Here is a 26,367-nt window from a genome sequence, read left to right on the forward strand (position 1 = left end):
GATTTAAGACAAAACAAACAAACTGGGACTGTAACTGGACAAAGTTCTGCTCTGGTTCTGATCGACCCAAACCATTCAGACAATCGGACGTCTTCATTCAGACATCTGCTCACTTTTCAAACACATTTAGTCAGCAGACACCGACCTCTCTTCCGTCTTATTGATTGCCAAATTATGCCACAGATGAAAATATGATTTCTAATCAAAACCTGGATCAGATTTAAGAGACCAATGCAGAACATCCATGAGTTTCTGAAATCCCCAAATTCATTTCTAACAAGTTGGGAGTTTTTCCTTCCACCCAACTTTCCATCACTAACCTAGCAGCCAGCTCTCTGAGCTGAAACATTCTGTGGCTTTTCCTCCTTCACTTCTGTTTTAAAATCAGTTTGTATCATTCTGACCTGAGTTTGCCTTATTTAGGTTTTGCTCTAGTTGTGATAAATATATTTAAATATGAACTTTATTTTCTGAAATGAAGGATGGAAAATATTGAAAATATTTTCATATTATTCCAGTTTAATTCATATAAACCTATACAGGAACTTTATTTATGGTGATACATTTCTAATCATGATAAGAATTTAGATTTATTGTTGTCATAATAAATTTAAATTAATGAAGTTTAAAACAAAACAAAACTGTTTTGTTAATTTTACTATTTTTTTCACCGTCTGTTTTTCTCATTGAGAGGATCAGTAAATATCAATAACTTATGATCAATACTGTGAGCAGTCTATTGATAAATATGAGTTTATATACTAAGTGTGTCTACAGTTACATCATTTTTTTTTGTTCTGAAAAAACTTCTTCGTTTTTTCAGAACCAGACCCGCTGGATTCCAGTCAGACGCCTTCCTCCAGAACCGGGCTGCCCTGGATCATATCTGGGTCGGTTTGCGGTTGCAGCGAGCGATGAGGGGAAGTCTGGAGGGTCTGAAGGTTCCACCGAAAGCAGGTCAGAGGCTCTGAGCTCACAGCTGCCAACAGGAAGCAGCAGAACTCACCTGAACTCACCTGAACTCACCTGAACTCACCTGCAGAGAAGACACAGAAATACTGAATAAATAAATGACTTCAGGCAGAAACACTGATCTGGTTCTGGTTTTGATCTGGTTCTGGTTTTGATCTGGTTCTGGTTTTGATTTGGTTCTGGTTTTGATTTGGTTCTGGTTTTGATCTGGTTCTGGTTTTGATTTGGTTCTGGTTTTGATCTGGTTCTGGTTTTGATTTGGTTCTGGTTTTGATCTGGTTCTGGTTTTGATTTGGTTCTGGTTTTGATCTGGTTCTGGTTTTGATTTGGTTCTGGTTTTGATCTGGTTCTGGTTTTGATTTGGTTCTGGTTTTGATCTGGTTCTGGTTTTGATCTGGTTCTGGTTTTGATTTGGTTCTGGTTTTGATCTGGTTCTGGTTTTGATTTGGTTCTGGTTTTGATCTGGTTCTGGTTTTGATTTGGTTCTGGTTTTGATCTGGTTCTGGTTTTGATTTGGTTCTGGTTTTGATCTGGTTCTGGTTTTGATTTGGTTCTGGTTTTGATTTGGTTCTGGTTTTGATCTGGTTCTGGTTTTGATTTGGTTCTGGTTTTGATTTGGTTCTGGTTTTGATCTGGTTCTGGTTTTGATCTGGTTCTGGTTTTGATTTGGTTCTGGTTTTGATCTGGTTCTGGTTTTGATTTGGTTCTGGTTTTGATCTGGTTCTGGTTTTGAAGTTCTTAAAGAGACAGAGGCCTAATTTCAAGAGGTTAAATCAGGAAATAAAATTTCTGTTAAGTCTTTTTCATGCCAGCTGGATATAACATAGTTGCTTTATTATGTTATAAAATGACATGGTACTGGCCCTTTAAGCCGGTTCTGATGTTGAACAGAATGAATGAATGAATGAATGAATGAATGAATGAATGAATCAGACCGGCGGTTCTCCTGTGAAGTTCTGACCAGATTCTGCTGTTGTTCCAGTTCAGCCTGCGGTTCTGTGCTGGGTTTTATTGAGGCCTTTTACAGCTTCAGCTCTTCAGACCTGCTGGCTGTGAAAGGAGGACAGTGACATCAAAACAACCTGAAGCTTCTCCTGTAATTACATTATTCTCCATAAAACGCGTTTGCATATTCAGAGTTCATGAGGAAGAGCGCTGCTGGCTGCTGCAGCAGCAGAACAATGTGCAGCACAGAGATACTTTATTAGCCTTATTATCGCCAGTCCTCCTCATCCAGATTGTTGTCCTTCACCTTTATCACACACACACACACACACACACAGCAGGCGCCTGTGGCTCTCTGCAAGCTGGGAGGAAAGTTGTGAGGAGTAGTGAGAGCAGCGTTGCCAGGTTGGATGAATTAATGAGCCCAGGTGAGCCGGAGCCAAGAACCCTCACCTGCAGTCTTCATTTCCATCTGGATGATCACATGAAGCTAACGGCTAACGGCTGCTTCATTAAGCTAGCGCAGCCTGGCGGCCTGCAGCATGCAGGTGGAGCAGGAAGCGTTTGAGTGACGGAGGCCGGCCTGCAGCGCCGCGCGGCCGCTTTGATCAGACGGGACACCTCACCTTCATCTCAGGATTATGAGGCTGGATGCTGATGATGCTGCGTGTTGGTTTCCCTGGAGACACGCAGGATGGAGGGGAAGGCTCTTTCACGTTCAGGGAATCTAGAGAACAAGCAGCAGGAAACTCCTCACTTTGATTCGACTGGTGAATATTAAACATAAATGTTTGATTTAAACTGAATTATATTGATTTATTACATAAACAGTGATACATTTTTATGTTATAAACATGTGGAAAATATCCCTGCTAAACAGGCTTTCTGGTCAGAGTGCTACATCCACATATTAATGGAAAGTTTAGTGGAAGGAAAAGGTTTAGGAGATAAACAAGCAGCATATGCTTCATAGTCTGATGGTTTCATTTTCCAACAGAATATGAACTTTACTTTATGAATTTATTTACTTCAATAAATCACGTTTTTAACGGTATTATAAATATTTCAACATGTATCTGATGAGGAATGAATATAAATGAATCAATAAGATCATTTAATGCTGATTTTTAACCTGTGGGTTTAATGTTCCAGTGTAAAAGTTTCTGTGAAACAAATTTAACTGAATATTTTTCACAAAACAAACATTCAGAGTTTAAAATATTTAAAATAAAAACAGGAGTGAAGTCAAACTCTCGGCCTCTAATCTAATGACTTTTGAGAACATTTGCTGCTTTTATGCACAAAACTTATATATTAATCACTGGCTGAATTATTGCTGCTGAGGTTTTAGTTTTGTGGGAAGTAACGATGTACAAGTACTTCGTTACTTTAACTCGACTTTTACTCCACTACATTTTACAGTAAGTAGCTGTACTTTCTACTTCACTACATTTCTACTAAAAGCGTTACTCGCGTTACTCGTTACATCCGAGTCGCTTTGCGCTTTTTTCCGTTAAAATGTGAAGTTCAGGGCCTGAACGTGGCGCCGTAAAATCCAAGCAACAACGTGATTCCGTGTAAAATCAGAAACATAACTGAATCATTTCAGATCTGAATCTGAAGGAATCATTATGAACATGAACAGAAAAAAAACACCTGAAACTCTGATCTGCGAGGAACGGATCCCCGTGACGTCACATGCAGGATTTGCACCTGTCAACTGAACGAGTGAACTGAACGAGTGAACTGAACGAGTGAACTGAATGAACTGTTGGATGTTGAGCTGCAGCCGAGAAGCTCCAGGAAAGAGGAAAGTAATCAGGAATGACTTTGTGACGACCTCTGCTGCAGATTGCCTCCGTTCAGGGAAACGGCTCCGTCAGTCCTAACGCGGTTGCCCCAGCAACCATCTGAGTCCCCATCTCTGCGCCTCTGAGTGCAGAAATGAGTTGTGAACAGGCGGGGATTAAACATGATCCCGCAGACAGAGCGTCACTCAGCCGCTCCCGCACACCGGCAGCCTGCGGCGAAGCTGCGGTTCATCCCGCAGCGTCAGGCGGGAGTTAAAGCGTTTCTTTAGCGCCCAGTTTGAAAAGTTCCGCAGCGGGTTCTGCGCTGCTTTCCCCTCCAATCAGGAGGCGATGGGTTCAATTGATCAGCCTGATGAAGATCAATAAGATTCAGGCTGTGGCTCAGTTAGTCATGATAAAGTTAAAGACCCGCATTTGTTCCGCGTTCAGAGGAAACTGTCCAGTTTTCACTTCACCGGAAGTCCGTCAGAATCAGTTTCTGCTCTCCATCCCGTCAGGAAACACCTGAAGAAAAACAAAACGAGCTTCAGTTTCTGCAAAAAGGAGAAAAAATCAGTTTAGATCCAACAGAAATATTCTGAATTCAGCAGCTTCTCTAACTCAACTCAAAGAAAACCAGAACAACAGAATAATGAGATTCTATATCTACATGTTACAATAAAATATTATTTTTCACTTTGGATCTGAGTTGAGGAAGTTACCGGAAGTAACCGGGAGTTTGTGGAGGTTTCCTCCTGATCCGGTTCGGGTTCCGGTCCGGCCCGCTGCAACCTGATCTTTGCCTCATTGACAGTAAAACAGGGAGCGGGGCTCTGAACCCGACAGCCCTCCTCTACCCGGCGCAATGCGGGAGGAAAAGCTGAAACAAATCAGCAGGGGCGTGTCCAGGGGGGGGGGCTGATAATCCACTGAAAACATTTATACAGGAAGTGAATCCATCAGAAAAGATTTATTAAAACTGATTCATAATCTGTAAAACATGTTGATGAATTTATTCACCAGAAACTGAAAGAGTTTCATTTTGGTCATATCAGGATACTGGGACAGCAATTATTATTAAATCTTTAACAAATGATAATATTAATAAATAGCTGACTCTGCGTTGTTAAAATTAAACAATATTTAATGTCTTTTCACATTTATGCAATTTAACAGTAAATAAAATCTGCTGATTGATAAAAGTTCAATCACATCAAAAAAATCAAAACTGTCTTTGCATCTTCACACATTTATAGTAAATAAATGTTTTTCCTAATTATTTATAGTTATGGCAAATTAAATAATCACAACTTATAACATTTTTGTTAGATTTCTAAAGAGGATTCCACAAATCAATTTAAAAATACTTCAGTAAATGTAAATGTTGTCGTAGTTTTTATCATCCACGTTTCTTCAGAGTCAGGATCTCCAGTAGCAGTCCGTCTTCCAACTCATCTGAAAGCTTAATGGATAAAAAAACTTCTGCGATTTCATCAGGTTTCTGTTAGAATAAAAGAATCAAGGTGAGTTTTTTTATTTTAATGAAACAGTTTGAAGAGTTAACAGATTATCCAGAGAACAGAAAGGCTGAGGAAACAACGTTAGTTACTGTAAAATGAGGTGTAAAAACAACAAATGTTTTTACAGTGTAATCACACGGACAGAGCTGGAGGTGGGGCCCCAGATGAGATTCTGCCCAGGGCCACAGTCCGCCTTAGAGAGCCTTTGTTTCCCTCCGTCCATGAAACTCTCTGGACTCCAACCGGTCCTGGATTATTCTGCTCAGGCAGGAAGAGGAAGAGGAAGAGGAAGAGGAAGAGGAAGGGGGTTCCTGGATACCCGGCTGAGGGTCCATCCTGGGTTTGTTTGTCATGGCAGCTTCCCCGAGTATGAAGAGATAAATATCTGGTGGTGCTGCTGAGAGAGAGAGAGAGAGAGAGAGAGAGAGAGAGAGAGAGAGAGAGAGAGAGAGAGAGCAAATAAAATGCTAATTTCTCCTGGCACCGTGATGGAGTTCAAACATGGCGCCGTCCAGAACCTGAGTGGACCGGGCTCTGCTCCAACAATCCAACAAGAACTCATTATCCAGAAAATCATTATTATTATTATTATTATTATTATTATTATTATTATTATTATTATTCATGCACACCATACAGACTGCAGCACATTCATGATGAGGAGGATCACAGCCGGCCCAAGGAATAAGCGAATGAAGCTGCTGCTGTGAGGCCGAACAGGCCTGCAGGGGGCGCTGAAGAAATAATACAGAATCTCAAAACCTCAAATTTTGTTGATCATAAATAAGAAAATGTTCATTTTCCTTTGATCTCAAGAACTTTACATTTTTATTTAACTTCATCGTGATTGAAAGATCGGATCATTTTGAATAGAATAATACAGACAGAAAATTTAACAAACTAAAAGTTATGATTTAGTTCATTTTTTATTACTGTTGTTGTGATTAAGCAACGAGAGGAGGAGAGCAAACAAACACCAGGAAGGAAAATCAGAAATAAAAACACATGTCAGTAGATTTATTTGTTTGCATAATTAGTTATTTAGTATGTAGTTAGTTCACTTTATGGTGTGGTTACATCATTTGGGTCACAATAGAATAATGTGATTATTATTATTATTATTATTATTATTATTATTATTATTATCACTATTATTATCACTATTATTGGTAATATTTGTGTAAACAGACATAAATAATGAAACTGAGTCATGTGACCTTTGAGCTGCGTAAACCCTCCAGGCCAGCAGGGGGCCTCAGGAACCCTAAATGTCTCCACTGAATCCATGTTGTTGAAAATTCGTCTTTTATTTATTTAGGTTTTATTTTGAAAGGATTTAAAATCAAAATTTCAACCAGTACGAAAATTTTAAACATCTGCATGTAAACATAACTAGTAAAAAAGACAGATAGATAGATAGATAGATAGATAGATAGATAGATAGATAGATAGATAGATAGATAGATAGATAGATAGATAGATAGATAGATTGTTTTGTGGTCCCCGTTCAGACTCTACTCTGGGCCCCATTTAAAGCTGCGCCGCCCCTGCAGCAGTGATTAATGATACGTCACCAGCCGCAGATTAATCACGCAAAGTGAGCGGAAGGTTTGCGGTGTGGAGCCGAACCCGCAGCCTTCAGGTGGGATGAGAAGAAGAAGAAAAACCTGGTTTCATCAAATCTTTTTAGATGCAAATGTTCTGTTATCTGCAGCTCGCTGCAGCTGTAGTATTTTCCTCTCCATGTGTTTATGATTAATTATCTGTTCTTGGTGGAAAAATAAATCATGCGAAATGAGGGTGTGCGCGCGCAGAGCCAGAGATGGCAGGTCGATGCTGTTAATTTCAGGTTGAAACTGACACACTAATTATAGCGCAGTGCTGCTGGAACACTAGCGGCCAAGATTACACCTCTCTGCTTCTATTTTCTGCTGTTTTATTTTTTATTTTATCAGATCCTGCTTATATTTTACCAATTAAAAATCGTAAAGGCATTTCATTGCCTCGGGATAAAATAAAATAAAAAAAGAAAAAGGGAAAGAAGCAGCCTCTCTGCTAACACGGCCATCACTTTCCCCCATCAGATTCATTGTGATGTATTAGATGCAATAAATTATCCCATGTAACAAAACATGGCGAGCTGAAAGGCTGATAATCTGCAGAGGGGAGATAAGGATTCATTATTCCAAATCATTATGAATCCAGCGTTGGCTGTGACTTCTTTCTTAATCAGCTTCTGTGATCCTGGATACGTGAAGGCAGCAGATAAGAGCCGAGTCGTTTATAATTCTCCCCACCTCGGCCTAATATTTTAAAATAAAAATCGCAGGCAGAAAGAAGCGGCGCGCACGCACGCGCGCACGCACACGCACGCGCATGCACCGGCTTTGGAGGGTGCACGGAATGTAATAAAACACACTGAGAGAATAAATGAGTAAATAGATTAAACCCGCGCATTGGCTGCTGTTGTTTTCTTTTCTTTTTTTGTCTCAAATTAAGGTCAACTCGCTGCACGGTTCCAGAGAGGAATCCTGCTGGAAAGAGAAAATTTACTCCCCGTTTGGAGGAAAGTGGCTGATCAGTTTTATCAGCTTTTAACGCGTTGATGCGGTGAAACGCCGCAGCGTGTAAAGGTGAGAGACAACATGGCTGCTCAGGTGACTGGGACTCTGAACGCCACATTTCAGCCGTAATAAATAACGTTTCTTCTCTAACATCATAGAAATGTGAATTAAAATCGAGCCACTTCCTGTTTATCTTCCAAATTGATTCCTATTATTTTTCCTCCCTCCTAATGAATCTTTTATTGCATCTTTAATGTGAATAAATTCCGCCATAATCTGATCGTTGTTCCCATCTGTGCTGCTTCACCTTTACACTGAAATCTGATTCCCAGCATTCGCGCTGCGTTTGCATCAAAAGCAGATTAATAAATCATTACGATCTGGATGTGTTATTTTTCTAATTCCATTCAGATGCCGGCATGTTCTAATTCCTCCTAAATGAGGAGCCGCGCCGCGCAGCGCAGCGCTGAATTATTCATCTCTTTAAAAAGACGCGTTTGGCTGCAGAGCCGCATCCGTAAGTTTATACAAGGCGGTTTGCGCCAATTATCTTTAATTTATTACCTTAATTGAATTTCTCCCCACCCTCCGCCACCAAAGCTAGATTTGGGTGTGATCAGTTTACATTCTCCTTCAGAGAGTCGAGGCGCCGAGCCTGCAGCATCCTCTTCCTCTCTGCTCCTCCGGCGCGTTTCTCACAGAGGAGGATCGGATTTGCTTGGTGCTCCTTTCAATCAACCGAGCTGTCAATAAGCAGGCCTCTGCGCGCGCGCCGGGTTACTCAGTCCGCTCGCGCCTTTTTCTTCTTTTCTGGCATAAAAAAAAATAACCAGCAGACCCAACGTGTTGCTGCGATCACATTGTGCTGCAGTTCAGCCTGCATCCCACCCCGCCGCGTTTCTGGCTTTATTTGTCTCCGTGCAGCTGCACTGCTCTGTCCTTTGTGGCGCAGCGGCTCCTGCTGCAGCACAAAGGGACGCGGAGCTCCGTGTCACTGAAGATCACTGCTATCAGCACAGTTCAATAATTAACGCCGCTTTTTATTCTAAAACTGATATTTATTTAATAAACAAGCAAACAAAAGGCCCTGGAGATCTTACATCCGTTTTCTGTTTGATAAAACGAATAAAACGGCGGAAAAATAGATTCAAAATCAACCAGTTTCAGTTTAAAAGGATTGAAATTCTTACATTAGTTTAAAAAGAGGCGTTTCTAAAAAGCTTCCAGGCCTTTAATCTTGATTTATTAAGAAAACAACAACAAATCGCTGAGAAAATAGATTTATAGGTTAATCTGGATACATATTCAATTAAACAACAAATTATTAAACAAATAAACATGGTAAGAAAAATTATTAAAATGAACAAATCTCCCATTAAAATTGATTCTAAGGTGTATATTTGTTCAGGATGAGAACATTTTAAAATATTGGTTTAGGTTGATCAGATAAAACAACAGAACATTGTGGAAAAAATCTATTTTTACTCTAAAATTAATTCTTTAGATGAAAAAAACTTGAATTTATTGAAGAGCAGGGAAGCATTTAAAACACACCGGGGTGTTATATTTGGATTAAAACAAAACCAGATCTATTTTCAATATTCAGTCGATAGATTGAGATGAAAATCGTCTCAAATGTTCCTAAAAATGTCAAAGAAACGGAATAATGAGGAGAAGCGTGAAGCCTGACAGTTAACCCTGTGATGCAGGCCTCTTCCCATTGGCTGCAGCCGCATCTAGTTGCTTTCTGAGCCGGAAGCTGCTCATACAGTAGAGGCGAGGCCGCGTGCGCGCGCGCGCTGCCGTGCCCCGGTAGCCTACATGCGTGCGCGCGCGTTTCTTATTTATAATCAGGCTGGTGACTCCGGGACCGTGCCAGGGCCTGGCGCGTGCACGAGCGGGAGCGCGCAGCAAGAAGCCTCAGTGTGTGTGTGTGTGTGTGTGTGTGTGTGTGTGTGTGTGTGTGTGTGTGTGCTCTTCCCGTCCACAGCTCTCGCCCTCTCAGCCTCTCTCTCCCCGCCTGTCTCTAAATGCCATCGGCGCCTCCATCTGCATGTCAGTCTTTCTTCTCATCTGCAGGGGAGGAAAAAAAACAAACCAAAAAAGGAGAAAAGAAAAGAGAAGAAGAAGAAGAAAAGCGGCGCGGCGTCCAGCGGTCAGGTCAGTAGCTTTTCCATGTGAAGCTCGTTTTGCTCGGATCCTGCTGCTGCGGTTCGGCTCGGAATGATGGAAACTTTTGCTTTGAATCAGAATCCTAAATATTCAGACACTATTTCATTTTTTGTTTTTTTCGTTTCGGGTTCGGCGGCTTCTCCAGCAGCCTCCATCCGAACCGAGCCCACACTGATTCAGCGCCGCGTTCCGCGCCTCTCTCCGGACCGACCCTCCGCCCATTCCCCCAAATTTCAGCCGCCGCAGCTAAAATAGCGCAGATGAGGAGTTTTAGCGGCATATTACCTGCCGCTCAGGCTGATGGCGGCGGTTCCGGCCGGGGAGCCGCTCCAGCCGTGAAATCGATCTGATTACCTTGCCGGCGGCTGTTCTTCCTCCATCTCAGTCCGCTCTCTGCATCGATATGGCGCAGAAATGAGGGCAGCATCAGGGAGGAGATGCGGCGCGCATTTTTCTATTTTTTATATTTATTTAATTCTGCCTGAAAAAAAATAAAATCTCCCAAATTAGATTTAAAATGTAAAATATTTGACGCCGAGTACGGAGCCGCCAGCCGGCCGGTCGGTGCCGGTTTTCAGCTGCTGGGAGTTTTTTTTTATTTAATTTTTTTTTAATTCAGTATTTAAATTGAGAATGAATTTCTAAATGGAAGCCCATCCTCTTAAAAGTCAGCAATGAGCTGAATGAAGGTGAAGAGGCCCCGCACGGCGGCTGACAGATTACATCAGCGCGTCTGGCGAGCAGCGATACAGACGCTGATAAGCATCACAACTTGGCCGACCGGCTCACCATTTTCCCTTTTCACGTCAGTGTAGGAAAGAATGACAGAAAACACTAACTGCTCTATTTTTTCCCTTTTTACACTCGAAGAATTTTTTTTGTTTTCAGTTTAAATCATTCTAGGAACCGAAGTTCTGCTTTCAGGTTTCAGCAGCAGAATTTGACGCCCTCGTTTTGTTCTAAGAAGCAGCTTCTGTTCACATGCCGGAGAGAATAACAGCTCCTTTTTCTTGAAAAGAGCAGCGAGGTGACAAATGACTCAGTGATGTAACAAATAGATTACCTGCGGGGAGCTGCAGCGGTTTCGACATGCGTGCAGCGCCGGTGCAGCCTGGCAGCCTGACCCGCAGCCGGCAGCCTGCAGCCGGCGGCCGGCTTCACCTGCGGCCCGCTCCGCTTCGACGCGCCGCAGCTCCTGGAAACATTCCGCAAACAACGTCTTAGCGCCATTTTTCTGTTCTTCTAAATTTCGTCCTGCTGTCAGGCTGAAAGCCACATATTAGTCAGGCTCTTCTGCCACTTTGTTTTGGCAGAAATGAGAAAGCAGCAGAAATCTGACACACGGAGACCCCGGCAGCACCGAGACACCAGAACCTCCCGTCTCACACCGAACCTCCAAATATTCACTGGCTGCTGAATTTAATTCACACTGTTTATCATTTAATTTATTATCCTTTTGTTGTAATTTAATTTTTGTTTATAAGGAAACAATGATGTTTAGGGATAAACACACACACACACACACACACACACACACACACACGTAGGCGAGACCTAATCTAAAATATTTGATCCTCTCACTGGCAGCAGAATAATCTGTTCACATCTTAAACTCTGAGCCGCAGAGCAAAAAAAAAAAAAACGTTTTGATTTTAATCACAGATGTTTGACATAATCAGGCAGAAATAATCTGCGTCATCAGAACCGCGACTGGACCCAGAACTGTGACTGCAGCTCTGCTCACGTTCTGCTCAGGGATTCATTTAATACTGAGTTTTTATTATTATTATTTTTTTTATTTTTTTTTTTTTAACAACACACAAAGGAAAAAAACTGGAGATATTTCAGTTTGATTTTCATTTTTAAAAGAAAATCATCCTGGTACAGAGCAGGCCTGGTTCCGGACTGGTTCTGTTCACCCGAACCAAGAGAAATAAAACTCAGTCTGTATTATTATTGTTGTTATTATTGTTGTTGTTATTATTTTTATTACTATTGTTATTGTTGTTATGTTTATAGTTGTTATTTCCCGCCGGGCTGCTGCTTTGTCCGGTTCGGACTCTGAACCAGATTCAGGTTCCGGTTTGCTCCTCTTCCTCTCCTCTTCCTCCCCAATATTAAACTAAGTGGATTAAAACCCTGAAGCGCAGTGAGGCGTTCGGGGCAGAGCCTGCGGGCGGGAACAGTTCTGACTGGTTCCGTTTGATCCAAATGAGGTCTGATCATAGCGGCAGGCCGACTTGTGCGATTCTTGGTTGTTTTTTTGCTTGAGCGCATGTAGCTCATGAATTCCCCTGTGCGGCGCCCCGCTGATCCAGCAGCCTCATGGATGCTGCTGCAGCTGCTGCAGCTGCAGCTGCTGCTGCTGATTCCGACGCCGCTGCACAGCAAGGGCGTGCGCGCCCCCGACTGCTTCTACCCACCGAGCTGCGCGCCCTGTGCGGGTTTATTTCCTGGCTTTACAGTGACGTCACATCCAGTGGCGTCGATGCACCCCCCCCCCCCCCCCCCCACACACACACACATTTCCACTACTACTACAGTATCGATGTAATAGAGACTAAAACGCACGAGATGATTTTCTGCTTACAACAAATGTAAACAAGAAATTCAGCATCTGGATATTATTTCCATTTAATAAAACTGAAATTTCTGCTTAATAGAAAGAAAGTATATTTAATTCCTGCTTAAAGATTATTTATTGATGTAACTTTTAATCTGAAAAAGAAGCTGAATTTATTTTTAAGGTGATAAATAAGATTAGATCATACAAGTTGTGTTTTTCTCTCCAAATGTTATATTTTGTATTTTGAACTTTTTCTCTTCAGTGTTTAAAATGAAGCCGTGACTGCAGCAGAAACATTAACAGAGCCACAAACTATTCTGTTAATAATTGTTCACGTTTCTGTAACATCTAAAGAAATGAAATCTGATGAAAGGTCTTGGCTCGCGGCCCTCAGCGCGTCCGGGCCGCGCGCGCCGCGTGCTGCGCGTTTTGGAGCCAACAGTCAGAATAATGAGGCTGTCACCGCGAGAGGACGCACTGTCACAATCTAAAGAGCAGAAACGTCCCGAAAGCAACAGGCTGCGCTGCTCACACACACACACACGCACGCACGCACGCACGCACGCACGCACGCACGCACACCCTGCAGCACTTTGAGACATGAATGAAACAAACAAATCTTTACTTCTTAATATTCTCGTCTCACCACAAACACTCTATTTATTCCTTCTATTTTTGTTTCTTTTTAAATCTGTTCAGTTTTGCGCCTTTTTAAACTTCCTTTTCCTTTGAAAGCCTTTAATAAATAATGTGGAGAATTTATGTTTTTATTTTTTATCTGAAGTGATTGAAAACTTGCAGGTTTTGCATTTCTTACTTTAGTTGGATTCAATTATCAGGCTCCTCCCCTCAGCTGATGACACTGACAGACCCTCCTTAAGTTGCGTCGCGCCACAGCTGTCTGCGAGCATTGAGCTGCCTGGCGCCATCCTGAAAGAATGCCTTCACTGTAAAAAAAGAAAAGAGAGAGAGAGAGAGAGAGAGAGCGGGGTTAATGGAGAAAGGTAGCAGCAGATCTGATCAGTGAGTTGAACTTGCTGGTGCCGCTCAGTGCGCAGCGCAGACTCAGCTCAGCGCTACTTGTTGAACCAGCCTGAAAACTTTCACATCTTTTATTTTTTATATCTGGTCACGTTTTGTCTGAGAGGAAAGAGTTCAGGAACTCTGCGCCGAACTGGATTCCATTTTGGCCGTGTTGGTGCGGCAGCGGCGTTGTTGCATGCGGGGCTTCTGCGGGTATGTTTGCTCTTTAAATCTCTCTGCGTTTTCTTTTCTTCCTTTCATTTTGATTGATTTATTTTTATTTCGTGAATCCAGTGTGCGCCGCTGTGTTTGCATGAAGAACAGAACCAGAAAGTGACTCTAACGCTCTGCTCTCTGTCTCCAGGTGATCGGAAGCGGCCGCGGAACCTGTTGGATTTTAACGCAAACGGATTTGGGACTGATTATTTCTTTGCTCCGTTTTTTTTCCACATGAACTTTTACTGAAGAACAGAAATAATTAAATCAGGTTCGAAGACAAAGAGCGAGCGATGGAAGTAAGTGCGGACCAGCCTCGATGGATGAGCCATCATCCCGCGGTGCTGAACGAACAGCATCCCGGCTCTCATCACCCGGGCCTCGGCCACTCGTACATGGACCCTTCGCAGTATCCGCTGGCGGAAGATGTGGATGTACTGTTTAATATCGATGGACAGGGGAACCACGTCTCTTCGTACTATGGGAACTCAGTCCGAGCCGTCCAGAGGTACCCTCCTCCTCCACCCGGTGAGTCCACGGCCTCTTCGGCGTTTTTGTTTTTATTTTTTAATCATAATCCAGCTTTTTCGATGATTGTTCGCAAAAGCTCTGCGGCTGGGTTTCACATCAGAATTTGATCCGGGACGGGTTTCAGTTTCTGCCCGTAGTTTTTACCTTCTCGTGTTCCCGACCTGCCTCTCTAGTGAGGACTTGTTTTTTCAGATCAGGCCGTGTGTGATCAGTTTCTGTGGCCCGGCCGCGTGTTTGACGGCGACTCAGAGTTTGTGGAGATTTTTGGGAAATTTGTCCCTCTGATCACATGAACATCTGAGGCAGCAGCGCCACATGCAGCCGCTTGCGGCGTTTCCTACCATGTAACTTCCTCTACAGTCAGCTCGCAGTTTGTTTTGAGGCGTTTGGATAGCAGAGCTGTTGCATCGGGGCCTGTTAGACGGGAAAATGAAGCTTTCTGTTACCTGACATGCTGGAAAATCACATTTTAGATCGTTGATTTGCTGCGAACCGAGCAGGCTGCTGATCTTGTTGTGTCTCCCGCTGCAGGTAGCCAGGTGTGCCGCCCGTCGTTACTGCATAGCTCGCTGCCCTGGCTGGAGGGCAGCAAAGGAATCCCCCCCCACCACAGCAGCTCCCCCTGGAACCTCAGCCCCTTCCCCAAGAACCCGCTGCACCACGGCTCCCCGGCCAGCCTGTCCGTCTACCCCCCGGCCTCCTCCACCTCCCTGTCCACCGGACACTCCAGTCCGCACCTCTTCACCTTCCCCCCGACCCCTCCCAAAGACGTGTCCCCGGACCCGGGCATTTCCACCCCGGGCTCCAGCAGCTCCGGGCGCCAGGAGGACAAAGAGTGCATAAAGTACCAGGTGACCCTGGCCGAGAGCATGAAACTGGAATCAGCTCACAGCCGGAGCGTGGCGTCAATCGGAGCAGGGTCAACCTCTGCCCACCACCCCATCGCCACATACCCACCCTATGAATACGGCCCAGGCCTCTTCCCACCAAGTAGCCTGATAGGTGGGTCATCTTCTAGTTATGGTTCCAAAACGAGACCAAAAACAAGGTCCTGTTCAGGTAGGCGTGCGTTTATTACATTCCCTTTTGCTCTAACGTTTCCCCAGATTTACAGAGACCCGCAGAGCCATGTTGTCCCCAAACCAGAGCATGAGCTCCGGCAGGCCGAGCCGGCCCTCTTTCAGCTCCTCATCTAGTAATAATAATAATAATAATAATGATAATAATAATAATAATAATAATAATAATAATAATAATAATAATAATAATAATAGAAAATATTTTTTCCAACTGAAATGAATCTGATATTTTCCCATTTTAATAAAAATATTTAGAGATTTATTCTGGCTCTAATGACATCCAGGGTGAAGCTCGCAGTCATTCCGCTGTGCAGACAGAGAGGACGGCAGACGGCGGCTCTCTGCTCTGCTCTGCTCTGCTCTGTCTCCCAGTTTCTATGTTCAGGATAATCCCATTACTGTCAGGCCAGCGCGCGCCACTGTCGCTTTGTTGAGCCAGCGCGAGAACCGGAAGCTGCGCCGCAGACCGGAGGGCTCTGTTATTATTATTATTATTATTATTATTATTATTATTATTATTATTATTATTATTATTATTATTATGAGAACACAGAAAAAGGCCGTTTTCTGTAATGAGATTAAAATCAGCGGTGAAAACAGTGGATTACTTGATGCATATCATCGGGATTAAAATGCAAATAAAGATTTTAATTCCAGGATCACTGGAGATAACAGGCATTTACAGAATATTTTCAGATCTTCGCAGTACTTAGGAGATTTTTCTGCACATTTCCTCCTTTATTTAAATTGAAATCAGGCAGCGGAGCCTCTCGCTCTCAGGCCTGCGTTTGTCTCACATGCCTGGAACCGACGCAGTTCCTGTTTGATTTTTTCTTTCTTTTGCAAAGTCAAAAGAGAAAGAGAGAAACGCAGTTTCCCAGGTGCCCGTGTGTGTCTGTCACACATCTAAAGCAGTGTGTGTGAGTGTGTGTGATTTATAAAAAAGGGAAGTGTGGCTGCATGAAAAGGCAGAAATCTTCTCGCTGATGTTCACAAAGCTTCACTCTGCTTTCAAATAACAGCAGCGCCGCGTTTCAGTTTCAGGCGTCACCGTCATCTCAGAACAGGCCGGAGGGAAAAACTCTCACATAAAATATTATTTTTGTTATTAGATGGTGAATGAAAGAGAAATGCTAAACTATGATATTAAAAAAGATCCAAAATGTTTCAGATTGTTTAGAGACGTTAGCTTTGTGGTTTTAAGGACCTTAAGAAAACTAACAATATGTTAATGTGTCGTTTTCTGTATTATTATTATTGTTGTTATTGATTATTGAATTCATGTTTTGTTATCATATTAACGGATTTTTTTCCTGCCAGCCCTGATTATTACATCAACATGATTTGTGTATTTCCGCCTCCGCCTGACCCCGTGTCCGTGTTTTTATCTTTTATTTTTGTGCGTGTGTGTGTGGGTGTGTGTGTGTTGTGCGCTCTCCCGCACGCAGAAGGCAGAGAGTGCGTGAACTGCGGGGCCACGTCCACCCCGCTGTGGCGGCGGGACGGTACGGGCCACTATCTGTGCAACGCCTGCGGCCTCTATCACAAGATGAACGGGCAGAACCGCCCTCTCATCAAGCCCAAGCGGCGGCTGGTACGTTCCTCCACCGACATTTTCCTCTCTGCTGATGACGTTTCCGTCTCTCTCTGTGTTTGTTTCCCCCTCTATCCAGGAAGAAGTAGGCCTATTAGCTGCAGGAAATTGACTCGGCAAGTGCAGGTCTCTGTTTTCAGATACTACCTGAGAAAAAAATTAATGCATTATCTGAAAATAATTCAGATTAATAAAAAAAAAAGATTGATTTTGCTGTGTGCAAAAAGGACTCATGTGTATTTTTAAGTTGCTTCTTCTGCAGCTGAATGTGGCTGCATGCACTGAGCTCCAGAAAAATAGGTTGAGGTTTCTTCTGTAGGGAAACCCCCTCATGACTTATGAGCTTAAAGGAGTTCCCTAGATTTAGTAAAAATAAAAAGTGTTAGGAAGCAATAGGTGACCAGCCCTGCTCTGCCGGCCTCTGGACTTATTCCTCCGGCCTTAATGTGAAAAGCCGACGTCTCAGGGAAGGAATGGAGAGGAAAGGGCTGCCGGATATCTGCGCGGCGCAGATAACGGCGCAGTCAAAACACAGAGGCTGTCCGGAGCCCCGCACGGCCTGCGCTTGTTTAAACCCGCTAAAATATTTCTGCGATGCGCAGCGTTAGGCACAACGTTTTAATAATTCAATAAATATTTATTTATTTGCGCTGCACAAATCAAATTTCCAGAAAGGAAAACACGTCAAAGGAATCAAAGTCTGCTGCTCTCTGATTGGTTAATCCCAGCACGCAGCGGCAGCAGGACTTATTAGGACAACAGCCGTATAATTGGAAATGCCTCCAGCAGATAATGTAGTCGTTCGCTTTTGGCGTGTCCTCTGCGGTCACCCGTAGGTATTGATTGTTTTTAGAGATTATAACATCAATGTCAAGGCGTTGCTGCTGCTGCATGCTCTGTGTCTTCATCGCTGCCAGGCAGCAGCGTTTCTCCTGCATTAACAAACTTTCGCCGTAACGTTTCAAACGTTCAGCCTTTTCCAGAACGGAGGTTGAATCAGATGAACGGCTCTGCTTTTATGTCTTCTGTAAATATTTATTCTCTCTGAGTTATGCGCACCATGATGCTATTTTTAGAGCCCGGAGTGAAAGCAGCTCTTTTTCTGCCATTTCTGTCTTTGTGCTCTTTAAACTATGTTCAGCTTGCACTTTTATGCATAAAAAGATGGAAAATATATACAGTGAAAATAAAAGCCTTCAGTGTTTTAGAGAGGAAATAACTTGTGCTTTTGATCTGCGATGAAAGGAAATCTGAAGAGTTTCTGCTGCGTTTATTCATAAGTATGTAATGATTTTAAAGGACAGTAGATTCACCCACAACCTGTCAGCTAGAGGAAGAGCCGCTGTTTTGTGTGAATCTTGAAGCTGATTGGTTTGTCGCTCGGTCACCTGACTCGTGGTTTTTGTGCAGTCTGCAGCCAGGCGGGCAGGGACGTCCTGCGCAAACTGCCAGACAACGACGACAACGCTGTGGCGGAGAAACGCCAACGGAGACCCGGTGTGCAACGCCTGCGGCCTCTACTTCAAGCTGCACAATGTAAGTAATAAACCTGCTCAGGATCTGCTGCTGCCGCCGCCAGCACACACAGGTCTGCTGAATATTTCATGCCCTCATCTTGGACTCTTCTTCCTGTGAATATTTGATCTGACTTGTCCCTGCAGAGAATTTCCGTAGCACAGAGATAACACAAACTCTGATTTATTGGCAGTGGAGTGAGCTCAACCTGCAGTCTGCCTGCTTTTAAATAATAATTAAAATTAGATTAATTTCTGGGTGTTTGTACCCTCTTGGTTTTCCCCTCTGAACACCAATCTGCCTGATTCGTTTTGGGTCGCTTGGTGTCTTACCACAGGATTTCACATCTACAGGACGGACACCCCGGGGACTCGTTTATCTCCCCTCTCCTGCACAAAGCTGTCACTCCCAATCAAACCGCCATTGTAGCTCCAGCTAATAATAATAATAAGCAGACTAACTGCTCTCAGGCCACATGTAGGTAATTTCTTCTCCCTCCTCTTCCTCCCCTCCTCTGCCTCTCTCACATGACAGAGTTTGCTTATATCCCAGTGTGCAGGCACAGACTCTCCGCCCTGCTGCCCTGCTTGTCACGCAAGCGCCCTCTCTTAAATCACTTTCCCATGTTTCTCTTGGCCGATGGTTTGCCACTGAAAACAGACTGAGAGTGAGTTTAAACACAAAGAAGAAGAAGATTTCCAAGCTACTTATTAGCATCTGAACTGACCCCAACCTCTGAGTCAGTGGGTAAAAAGTGGCAGCGCGTTATACAGGGGCGCCACGCTAGAGGGGGGGCCAGATGTTGGCGGAGTAATTATTTCTAGTTGGTATTTTCTGTATTTAGCAGCTGATTGTGCATTGAAAACCCCAGAGGGAGACTCTGTTATGTGTCTGCATACATTTCAGTACTTAGCTGGTTCTGACTCTGAGTAATTCTCAAATTGGTTTATTTGAGTAAATCTGGATTTCTGCTGGAGCTCGAATCCTATTCCAGGTTCTTGGAGTGAATTCTGGATAGATCTGTCAGGATTAGGATTAATTAGGACGCAGAACATTAGCATTAAGCTAGCTTGTGTTTGCACCTCCAGCAGACCCTGCTGAGTGAGGACGGGGTGGAACCGTCTGAGACTTACAGTATGTTTAGTTTTGACACCTCTGTCCCAGGCTGAGGTTTGACAGTACGGCGGGTGTGAACGCCTCACTGTCTTTTCTCAGGTGGTCAATGGGTTCAGATGTTTGAAGTTTCAGGCATCAAAGAGGAAAGGCTCGCCTGGCTTTACGTAGCGTAGCTCGTAGCCGGAGAAAGTTTCCCCCCACCACCGTGTGGAGTCGCAGGTTGGAGGAAGAAACCAGAGGAGATCTTTGCCCTCCGATAATCATTGACAGTCAGCTGAAAAATGCTCGGCTTTATTCTGAGAAGGAATCCCAGTCCTGCTTCCAGAGTCTCTTCATCCCAACCTGTAGGTAATGGCAGCTGGAGCCATTTTAGTCCACGCATGGCCAAGTGAACAAGGACTTGGCCGGCCGGCATCGTCTCTGCTTGAATGGCTTCCATCCGTCCCACTTCCATCTTCTATTTGTCCTCCTCTCTCTCTGAGGAAACACCACAGCTGCAAATATGTTTCAGCTTAAGATAGAAATCTAAATACCAGCCTGAAATGGACGAGTCGAGTTTCTGAAATGCATCAGCTCCAAATTGGTCACAAATGTTTGTTTTTTCATGTTCATATCTCAAGACAAAGTACTAATCTGCCGTCTTTCTGTCTCCTTTCGAGAGCAGATCAACCGACCTCTGACCATGAAGAAGGAAGGCATCCAGACCCGGAACAGGAAGATGTCCAGTAAGTCCAAGAAGAGCAAAAAGTCCCAAGACAACATGGACGACTTCTCCAAGAGCCTGATGGACAAGAGCAGCTCGTTCAGCCCGGCCGCCCTGTCCCGCCACATGTCCTCCTTCCCCCCCTTCTCGCACTCCAGCCACATGCTCACCACCCCCACACCCATGCACCCCTCCTCCAGCCTCCCCTTCGCCCCCCACCACCCTTCCAGTATGGTGACAGCCATGGGTTAAGGCCCCAGCGCCCCGGGCTCCCCCATCACCTCCACGCCCTTCGGTACCTCCGCTCCAGACTCTTCGGTTCGACCCAAGCGGGATCCTTTCTCCTCGGTTCTGTCTTATTTTTATAAAACCCAAGTGTTCCTCTGCGATGTAAATGCTTTGCAGACTCGAAGTGACTGCGGCGCACTGACCTCCAGGGGGAAGGTTTCTGTTTTTCCAGCGGACGTTTCTCCTCCACCCGCCGCAGCCGCAGACCCCGCCCAACATGGAGCTCCATTGTGTATAAAAAGCCATTCCTCCACCGCAACACACCCAGTCCCTGCGACCCGCATCTCCTCACCTTCTGCCTGTGAAACAGGACCCATCCCTCTCTGCTTCCTTTCCTTTCCTCTTGTTCAGCTGAAGAAGAGGACAGACTGATCATATTTGTACAAATTGTATGAAATACAGTACATTTAATGAAGACTTTTTAATTAAGTAAGAAAAAAAGAAAACTTGCCCCTGGGCAGCTAACGACTAGAAGGGTACGAGTCGCAGCAGGTGCAGAGACTCCACAGAGTCCCGGAGGAGAAAAAGAAGCGAGAGGGAAAGACTTTGAGACAGGGCAGGCCTCAGATTTTGCCTGCATGAAATGTGTCGCATTAAGTTTGCAGAGATCCGGCGCCTCTGGCTGCCGGCTTCTCTCTTATTTTATTAGATTTTTTTCCTTTTTATTTTATTTTTTGGATGTGCTATACGTCTAGGGCAATTGGTTTTGTTGAAGCGCTCTCACACACACACACACACACGCACACACACATACATTGGATCACCTGAAAGACTTTCTTTCTGCCCACAGATTATATGCATTGTGAAAAAAGTTCCTGTATTTGTTATTTGTATGTATAAATCAGAGTACCAAAAATACGAAAGAAACAAAGATGTAGAATTATTTCTTTATGTTATGCAGACTGAATGGTTGTAAAAAATTAATAATAATCACTAGTGTAAAATATGACTGCTTTTTTTGTTTCGTATTTTTTTTCTTTTTTTTGCTCTTTGAAAATAATAAACTAGTTTAATCTCTGTTGACATGTTAGCGCTGTGGTCGAGAGCCGTCTGTTCTGTGTTTCTGTGCTGTGTGATCTCCGGCGCTCTGCACACCCCCACCCACTCACCTACCCACAAAACCACAACCAGAGACACCCGGCCATATGTATACATACACACACACCTTTGTGCTCATATTCAGACATACATGTAGCTGTTCTGCTCCTGTTCTGTTGCTCTGCGTTTGCAGGAACAGCTTCAGGTCAGCTGAGCACAAACAGGAAGACAAAAAATAAACAACAGCGATGGAGGAACAAGTCAAATGGCACGGCTGAAGGTGCTTTTGTCTCATCCTGTTTCTACATAAATACAGATTCATCCATGTTTTCTTGATTTAAAGCTGCACAATTTCCTAATATTATTCATAATCAAGCCATGAAATGAAACCTGCGATATCTGTAGCATGAGATGCTTCAAGTCTTCAGCTGGGACAGAACATGGACCTGCATGGATGCAGCCGCAGGTTTTATCAGCAGGCCTGCAGCTGAAGGTCCAATGCATTCAGAATTCACATCTGCAAATAAAAATGTCTCCATGTCACAATAAAACGTTCTCCTATAAACTACAAACGCACTAAACCATGAGCAACCTGCAGCTGAAGCACTTTCTAACTTCTCTTCACCTGCATGCTGAACCCTTCCTGCAGGTTTCGGCCTCCGTTGACTCCAGAGCAGAATTTTAAGTGTTTCAAACCTCTTTAACCTTTCTAACATCATTATCATACCAGGAATTCACAGGCAGCGTCTGCCGCAGATTAATGTACAAACAAGTCCGCACAAAACTGCAGCCGTCGCAGTTTCCTCAGTTTTGTTTCTGCTTGGTGCAGGTCAGTCCACCGCCGCAGCTGTGAGCCAGCGTTCATGACGCTTCACTCTGGAAAACAAGGAGAAACGACTAATACAAACTTTAATGGAGGAATGATTAAAAAATTTACTCTTTGACCCATTATAAACCAAGATGAAATTTAAATATTTTTAAAAAATGATGGAATCACTTCGTCTGTGATGTTTGCTCTTTATGTTCCCTTTTGTTTTAACCTTTTACAAACATCACAAAGCATCGGATTATTCCTTTCACAGCAGACTTTACTTTTCAGCTTATATGAGATTCTGTAGGAAAACATGTAATTGAACCGTTTTCACTGAAGAGTGAGGCTCAGATTTTAAATATTAAACCTCCGGTTTGGTGTTTTAAAAACTGATACACTTATAAATAATTTATTTTTCTGTATTTTAATCTACATTTGTATTGTTAGGATCTCATCTGACCATCATATTGTCAGTATTATACTGTCATCCTACTGTTTTGCATAAAAAACAACTTTAAAAATTAAAAATGTGAAAATTATAATTGAAAACCTGCTAAGAGCGCTGTGCCCTGTTTACTCTGACACCCCTGGATAAAATCTGGTCAAAGTCTCAGAAGTTAGTTGGAGAAGATTAGAGAACAAACAGCATGAAGAAGAAGGAAAAGTTCAAGAGCTGTGAATACTTTAGAAAGGCACAAACTTTGACCTTTGACTTATCCAGACATAAAACAGCGACAAAGAGAATCAAAACGTCAAGTTGACGGATCAACAACAACAACAACCTCAGACTGTTTGTTTCCAGCTGTTTGTCACAAACAGACAGATTGTTCACAATTTTTAACTGAATCTGTAATAATCCCAAAGATAAAACAGATTCTTAAATGTAAAACAGGATAAAAGTTTTAAGGTGATTATTTGCTGAAAACATGACAAACAGAAGATCAGCTGAAGGATGAAACACCTCAGGTCTTCTACCTGGTCGGACGGTCAGGTTCTGCTGCTGCAGGTAGATTTGACCTCACTGTGGATCATCATTCAGGAGGAATTTCACTCAAAGGAACACAAATTTATATATAATATATAATCTCATATTTTATCATATTTTATCATATTGTGTTACATATTCTGACATTTTGCTTCACATTCCATCATATTGAATCTCATCTCAGTTTATATTGAATTTCATCACATTGTCTCGCTTCAGATAATATTTCATAACGGCATCCATACATCTAACGTACTTCTGAGTTGACGTCACACTTCCGGGAACTGTGTAGCTGACGGCCATCTTGGAAGGCAGAATGGCGTCAGACGCGGTGAACAAGCTGTTGGGGAATATTTATTTTATTTTTTTATTGAATTAAATGTTATTTTAAGATTGTGAAGGTTACTTGATGTTGGACGGACGGAAAGTCCGCAGTTTTTACTCGTTTGAGCGAACCGGAGAATCTGGGTCGGAAACATCAGCCTTGATGATTAGCCGTGGAAAACATCAGGAATCTGCCCCATCGCTTTTATTCCGGTAAAATATATATTTTATATCTAGCATTTTGTGTGTTGGAACTATTCTGCTCATGATTTGGTAAATCTCTGCTGAGGTTGGTGTAGATACGCTAAGCTAAACCGCTACATGCTAAACACTTGCTCTGCCTGCATCCAGCATCGGTTTATGGTAATAACTTTGGAAAAGAAGCGATAGGTAAGATAAATATTAGTGATATTTACTATTGCACTTACAGCAGACCTAGCAACAATAGCTTAGCTAATGTATCTTTTATCTGGAAGCTAAGACATCTGTGGTGCTACATGTAGGTCAAAGGTCAGTCTCAGCAGCAGCGGTTTTTGTAGACTTGTCTTTCTCCTGCACTTTGGGATTTTGTTGGAGTTGATGGCCTGGTTCATTATCTGAGCTGTGAACCACCATCTCTCTGCCAAGATGGTATCGCATCTTTTGATACCTCATCATTTTGTGTAACATAGTACCGTGTTGTAATCAGCATATCATATTTGTAAATGTATTTATGTAAGTTATAGATTCTTATGTCTCTAACATTTAAACCTTAAAGGGACAGTACTGTGTATTTTTGTGCTGTTTTGTAGCACACTGAAGTTACCTTCGCGGCTTATAGAAAGCCGAAAATTCGAAAGAAATTTGATTTCGCAATTTGAAGCCTTGAAATTAGCGTCAATTTCAATGAGCTGCAGAAGTAGCTCCTGTAGCTCAGAGGAGGAGTTTTGTGGAAATGGGCGGAGCTTGGTGACAGCAAGCGTTTAGGCAGCCCTGAATGGTTGCCATGGAGATTAAAGGATCCTCTAACATGCCTGAAAGAACCAAAGCAACACTTCAGGTGTGACTGGTGAGGGAATTATTACATGATGCTAAGAAAGCTGATTTTAAATAGCAGCCCTCCTTTAATGCTAACATGATGTTCATGATTCGTTTCTGCTTTCTGCAACCTGAACGTCTGCATAACTCACAGCAGATCCCTGGTTCCCCCCCCCAAAAAACTTCCCAGAAACTCAATATGTGTATATGTCGGGATGTGTGTTGGTAGGAATGTGAGCAGCAGTCTCCTCCTCGCTCTGCAGAACTTCGGTATTTGGCATCATTTGTTTCTGAGCCGCTGTGACCAATCGGGAGATTTGCTCCTGTGTTTTAATAGTGAGGTCACGGGGGCATGTGGGATGAGAATGGAGCACAGTGTGTGTGTGTGTGTGTGTATAAAGGGATAAGGAGAGCTTTGCCCTGTGGTGGAACCCCATGACCTCTGGTTGACCTCTCCGGCCGCCAGGGTGACTGGAGGTGCGGCTCCTGCTCAGGTGAGGACGGAGCGCCGTGTGATCTCCTCTTGATCTCGTCTCGGTCGCCCCAAAGCGCTCCGTCTCCCTCTCTTCCTGCGTCTGCCTCTCGTCTTTCAGGTGAGCATGATGACAGATTTGTTGGCGTAATTGGCTCTCGGGGACAGTCCGTCTTCGCCGCCGTCTCCAGGTGGGGTCGCGGTCGGGGAGGATTGTAGCGACTTTGGAAAATTAGCTCATCTTTGAAACAAACGTAAATAAATGTTCTGGTTAAAATTTGGGTTATTTTTCTGCAGATTGAGAAATGATGAGCACGCCACAGGAAGCAGGATGTGCTTTTTTCACCCCACCTTTTCCTTCTTTTAAATATAGTTGGTCAAACCTCCTCCTCTCTTGCCTCAGATATGATCTGCTTTGTTTTCATATGAAACAGAAAATATGTTTTGTTGTTCTAGCCATATTGGTTAGTCGGAGGGACCAATATGTGTCAGTGTGGTCAGGTGTGGGGAAGCAGGTTGTGAGCTGTGGGCTAATGATTCTTCCCCCGGCCCACAATTCAAACCAGATTCTGTCTGTTCACACCGAGCGCTGCACTTACACTGATCTAGAGAAACCCATAGGAAACCTCGGAAATGCTGACATGAATTAAACATTTCACAAAGAAAAGGCAGCAGCTGGGAATCTTGTTTCTTTTCTGGAGAAACATTTTAAAAGAGTTTTAAAGAAACAGATTTAGGTGAATCTGGGGTGTTAAAGTTTGCAGACTGGAGAACTTTCTGGCCCAGTTTGGCTTCAGTGCCGTCGACCACAACAGGCTACAGCGTCGGACCTTCAAGATGGCTCACATCTCACCAGGTTCTGCTTTTCAGTGGAGTCCCTCAGGGCCGTGTTTGAGGAATACTTGTGTTTTCAGCATGTACAGTCATTTCTCATCATTTAGATCAGGGGGGTCCAACGTGGGTTCTGGAGGGCCGGCATCCTGCGTGTTTTAGTTCTCTCCCTGGTTTAATGCACCTGGATCAGATGTTGGTTCATTAAAGGCCTAAGAAGAACGTTGACCTGCTGAAAATGTTGTTACTGAACTAAAACATGCTGGATGCCGGCATTTTTCAGACACCAGAAACC

General features: G+C 43.5%; 1 protein-coding gene and 2 long non-coding RNA genes across 10 annotated transcripts in view; 2 read left to right on the forward strand and 1 right to left on the reverse strand.

The window, feature by feature from the left end:
- Positions 1-1,785: 1,785 nt before the first annotated feature.
- On the reverse strand, positions 1,786-9,759 carry LOC114160869 (uncharacterized). Its single transcript, XR_003598882.1, has 4 exons — positions 4,430-9,759; positions 3,574-4,232; positions 2,371-2,644; positions 1,786-2,279 (listed from the first exon to the last, which is right to left on the reverse strand). It is a non-coding gene; the product is annotated as an uncharacterized LOC114160869 (long non-coding RNA).
- A 64-nt stretch (positions 9,760-9,823) lies between these two features.
- gata3 (GATA binding protein 3) lies at positions 9,824-21,624 on the forward strand. Of its 8 annotated transcripts, none has more exons than XM_028043745.1 (6): positions 9,824-9,951; positions 13,917-14,296; positions 14,831-15,358; positions 16,827-17,098; positions 18,383-18,508; positions 20,268-21,624. In XM_028043745.1, exons 2-6 carry the CDS (start codon positions 14,062-14,064, stop codon positions 20,556-20,558), a joined length of 1,452 nt encoding a protein of 483 aa, XP_027899546.1. In that variant the 5' UTR covers positions 9,824-9,951; positions 13,917-14,061; the 3' UTR covers positions 20,559-21,624. The 8 variants fall into 8 exon arrangements, with proteins under 8 accessions (XP_027899546.1, XP_027899551.1, XP_027899545.1 ...); XM_028043750.1 differs by lacking the exon at positions 9,824-9,951 and adding an exon at positions 13,413-13,765 and having other exon boundaries at positions 20,263-20,338; XM_028043744.1 differs by lacking the exon at positions 9,824-9,951 and adding an exon at positions 13,418-13,765.
- A 2,080-nt stretch (positions 21,625-23,704) lies between these two features.
- The window catches only part of LOC114160624 (uncharacterized), a 101,236-nt gene continuing 98,573 nt past the window's right edge, over positions 23,705-26,367 (forward strand). Inside the window, exon 1 of the long non-coding RNA XR_003598810.1 lies at positions 23,705-23,965. This is a non-coding gene — a long non-coding RNA (uncharacterized LOC114160624). The remainder of the gene's footprint in view (positions 23,966-26,367) is intronic.

This window comes from Xiphophorus couchianus, chromosome 17 (genome assembly GCF_001444195.1).
Source record: "Xiphophorus couchianus chromosome 17, X_couchianus-1.0, whole genome shotgun sequence".
Taxonomy (NCBI): domain Eukaryota; kingdom Metazoa; phylum Chordata; class Actinopteri; order Cyprinodontiformes; family Poeciliidae; genus Xiphophorus; species Xiphophorus couchianus.

Coding starts and splice junctions, on each gene's coding strand:
- gata3 (XM_028043745.1), top strand. CDS start 14,062: ATGGAAGTAAGTGCGGACCAGCCTCGATGGATGAGCCATCATCCCGCG. Junction 15,359..16,826: donor AAAAACAAGGTCCTGTTCAG/GTAGGCGTGCGT, acceptor TCCCGCACGCAG/AAGGCAGAGAGTGCGTGAAC. Junction 18,509..20,267: donor TCTACTTCAAGCTGCACAAT/GTAAGTAATAAA, acceptor TTTCGAGAGCAG/ATCAACCGACCTCTGACCAT.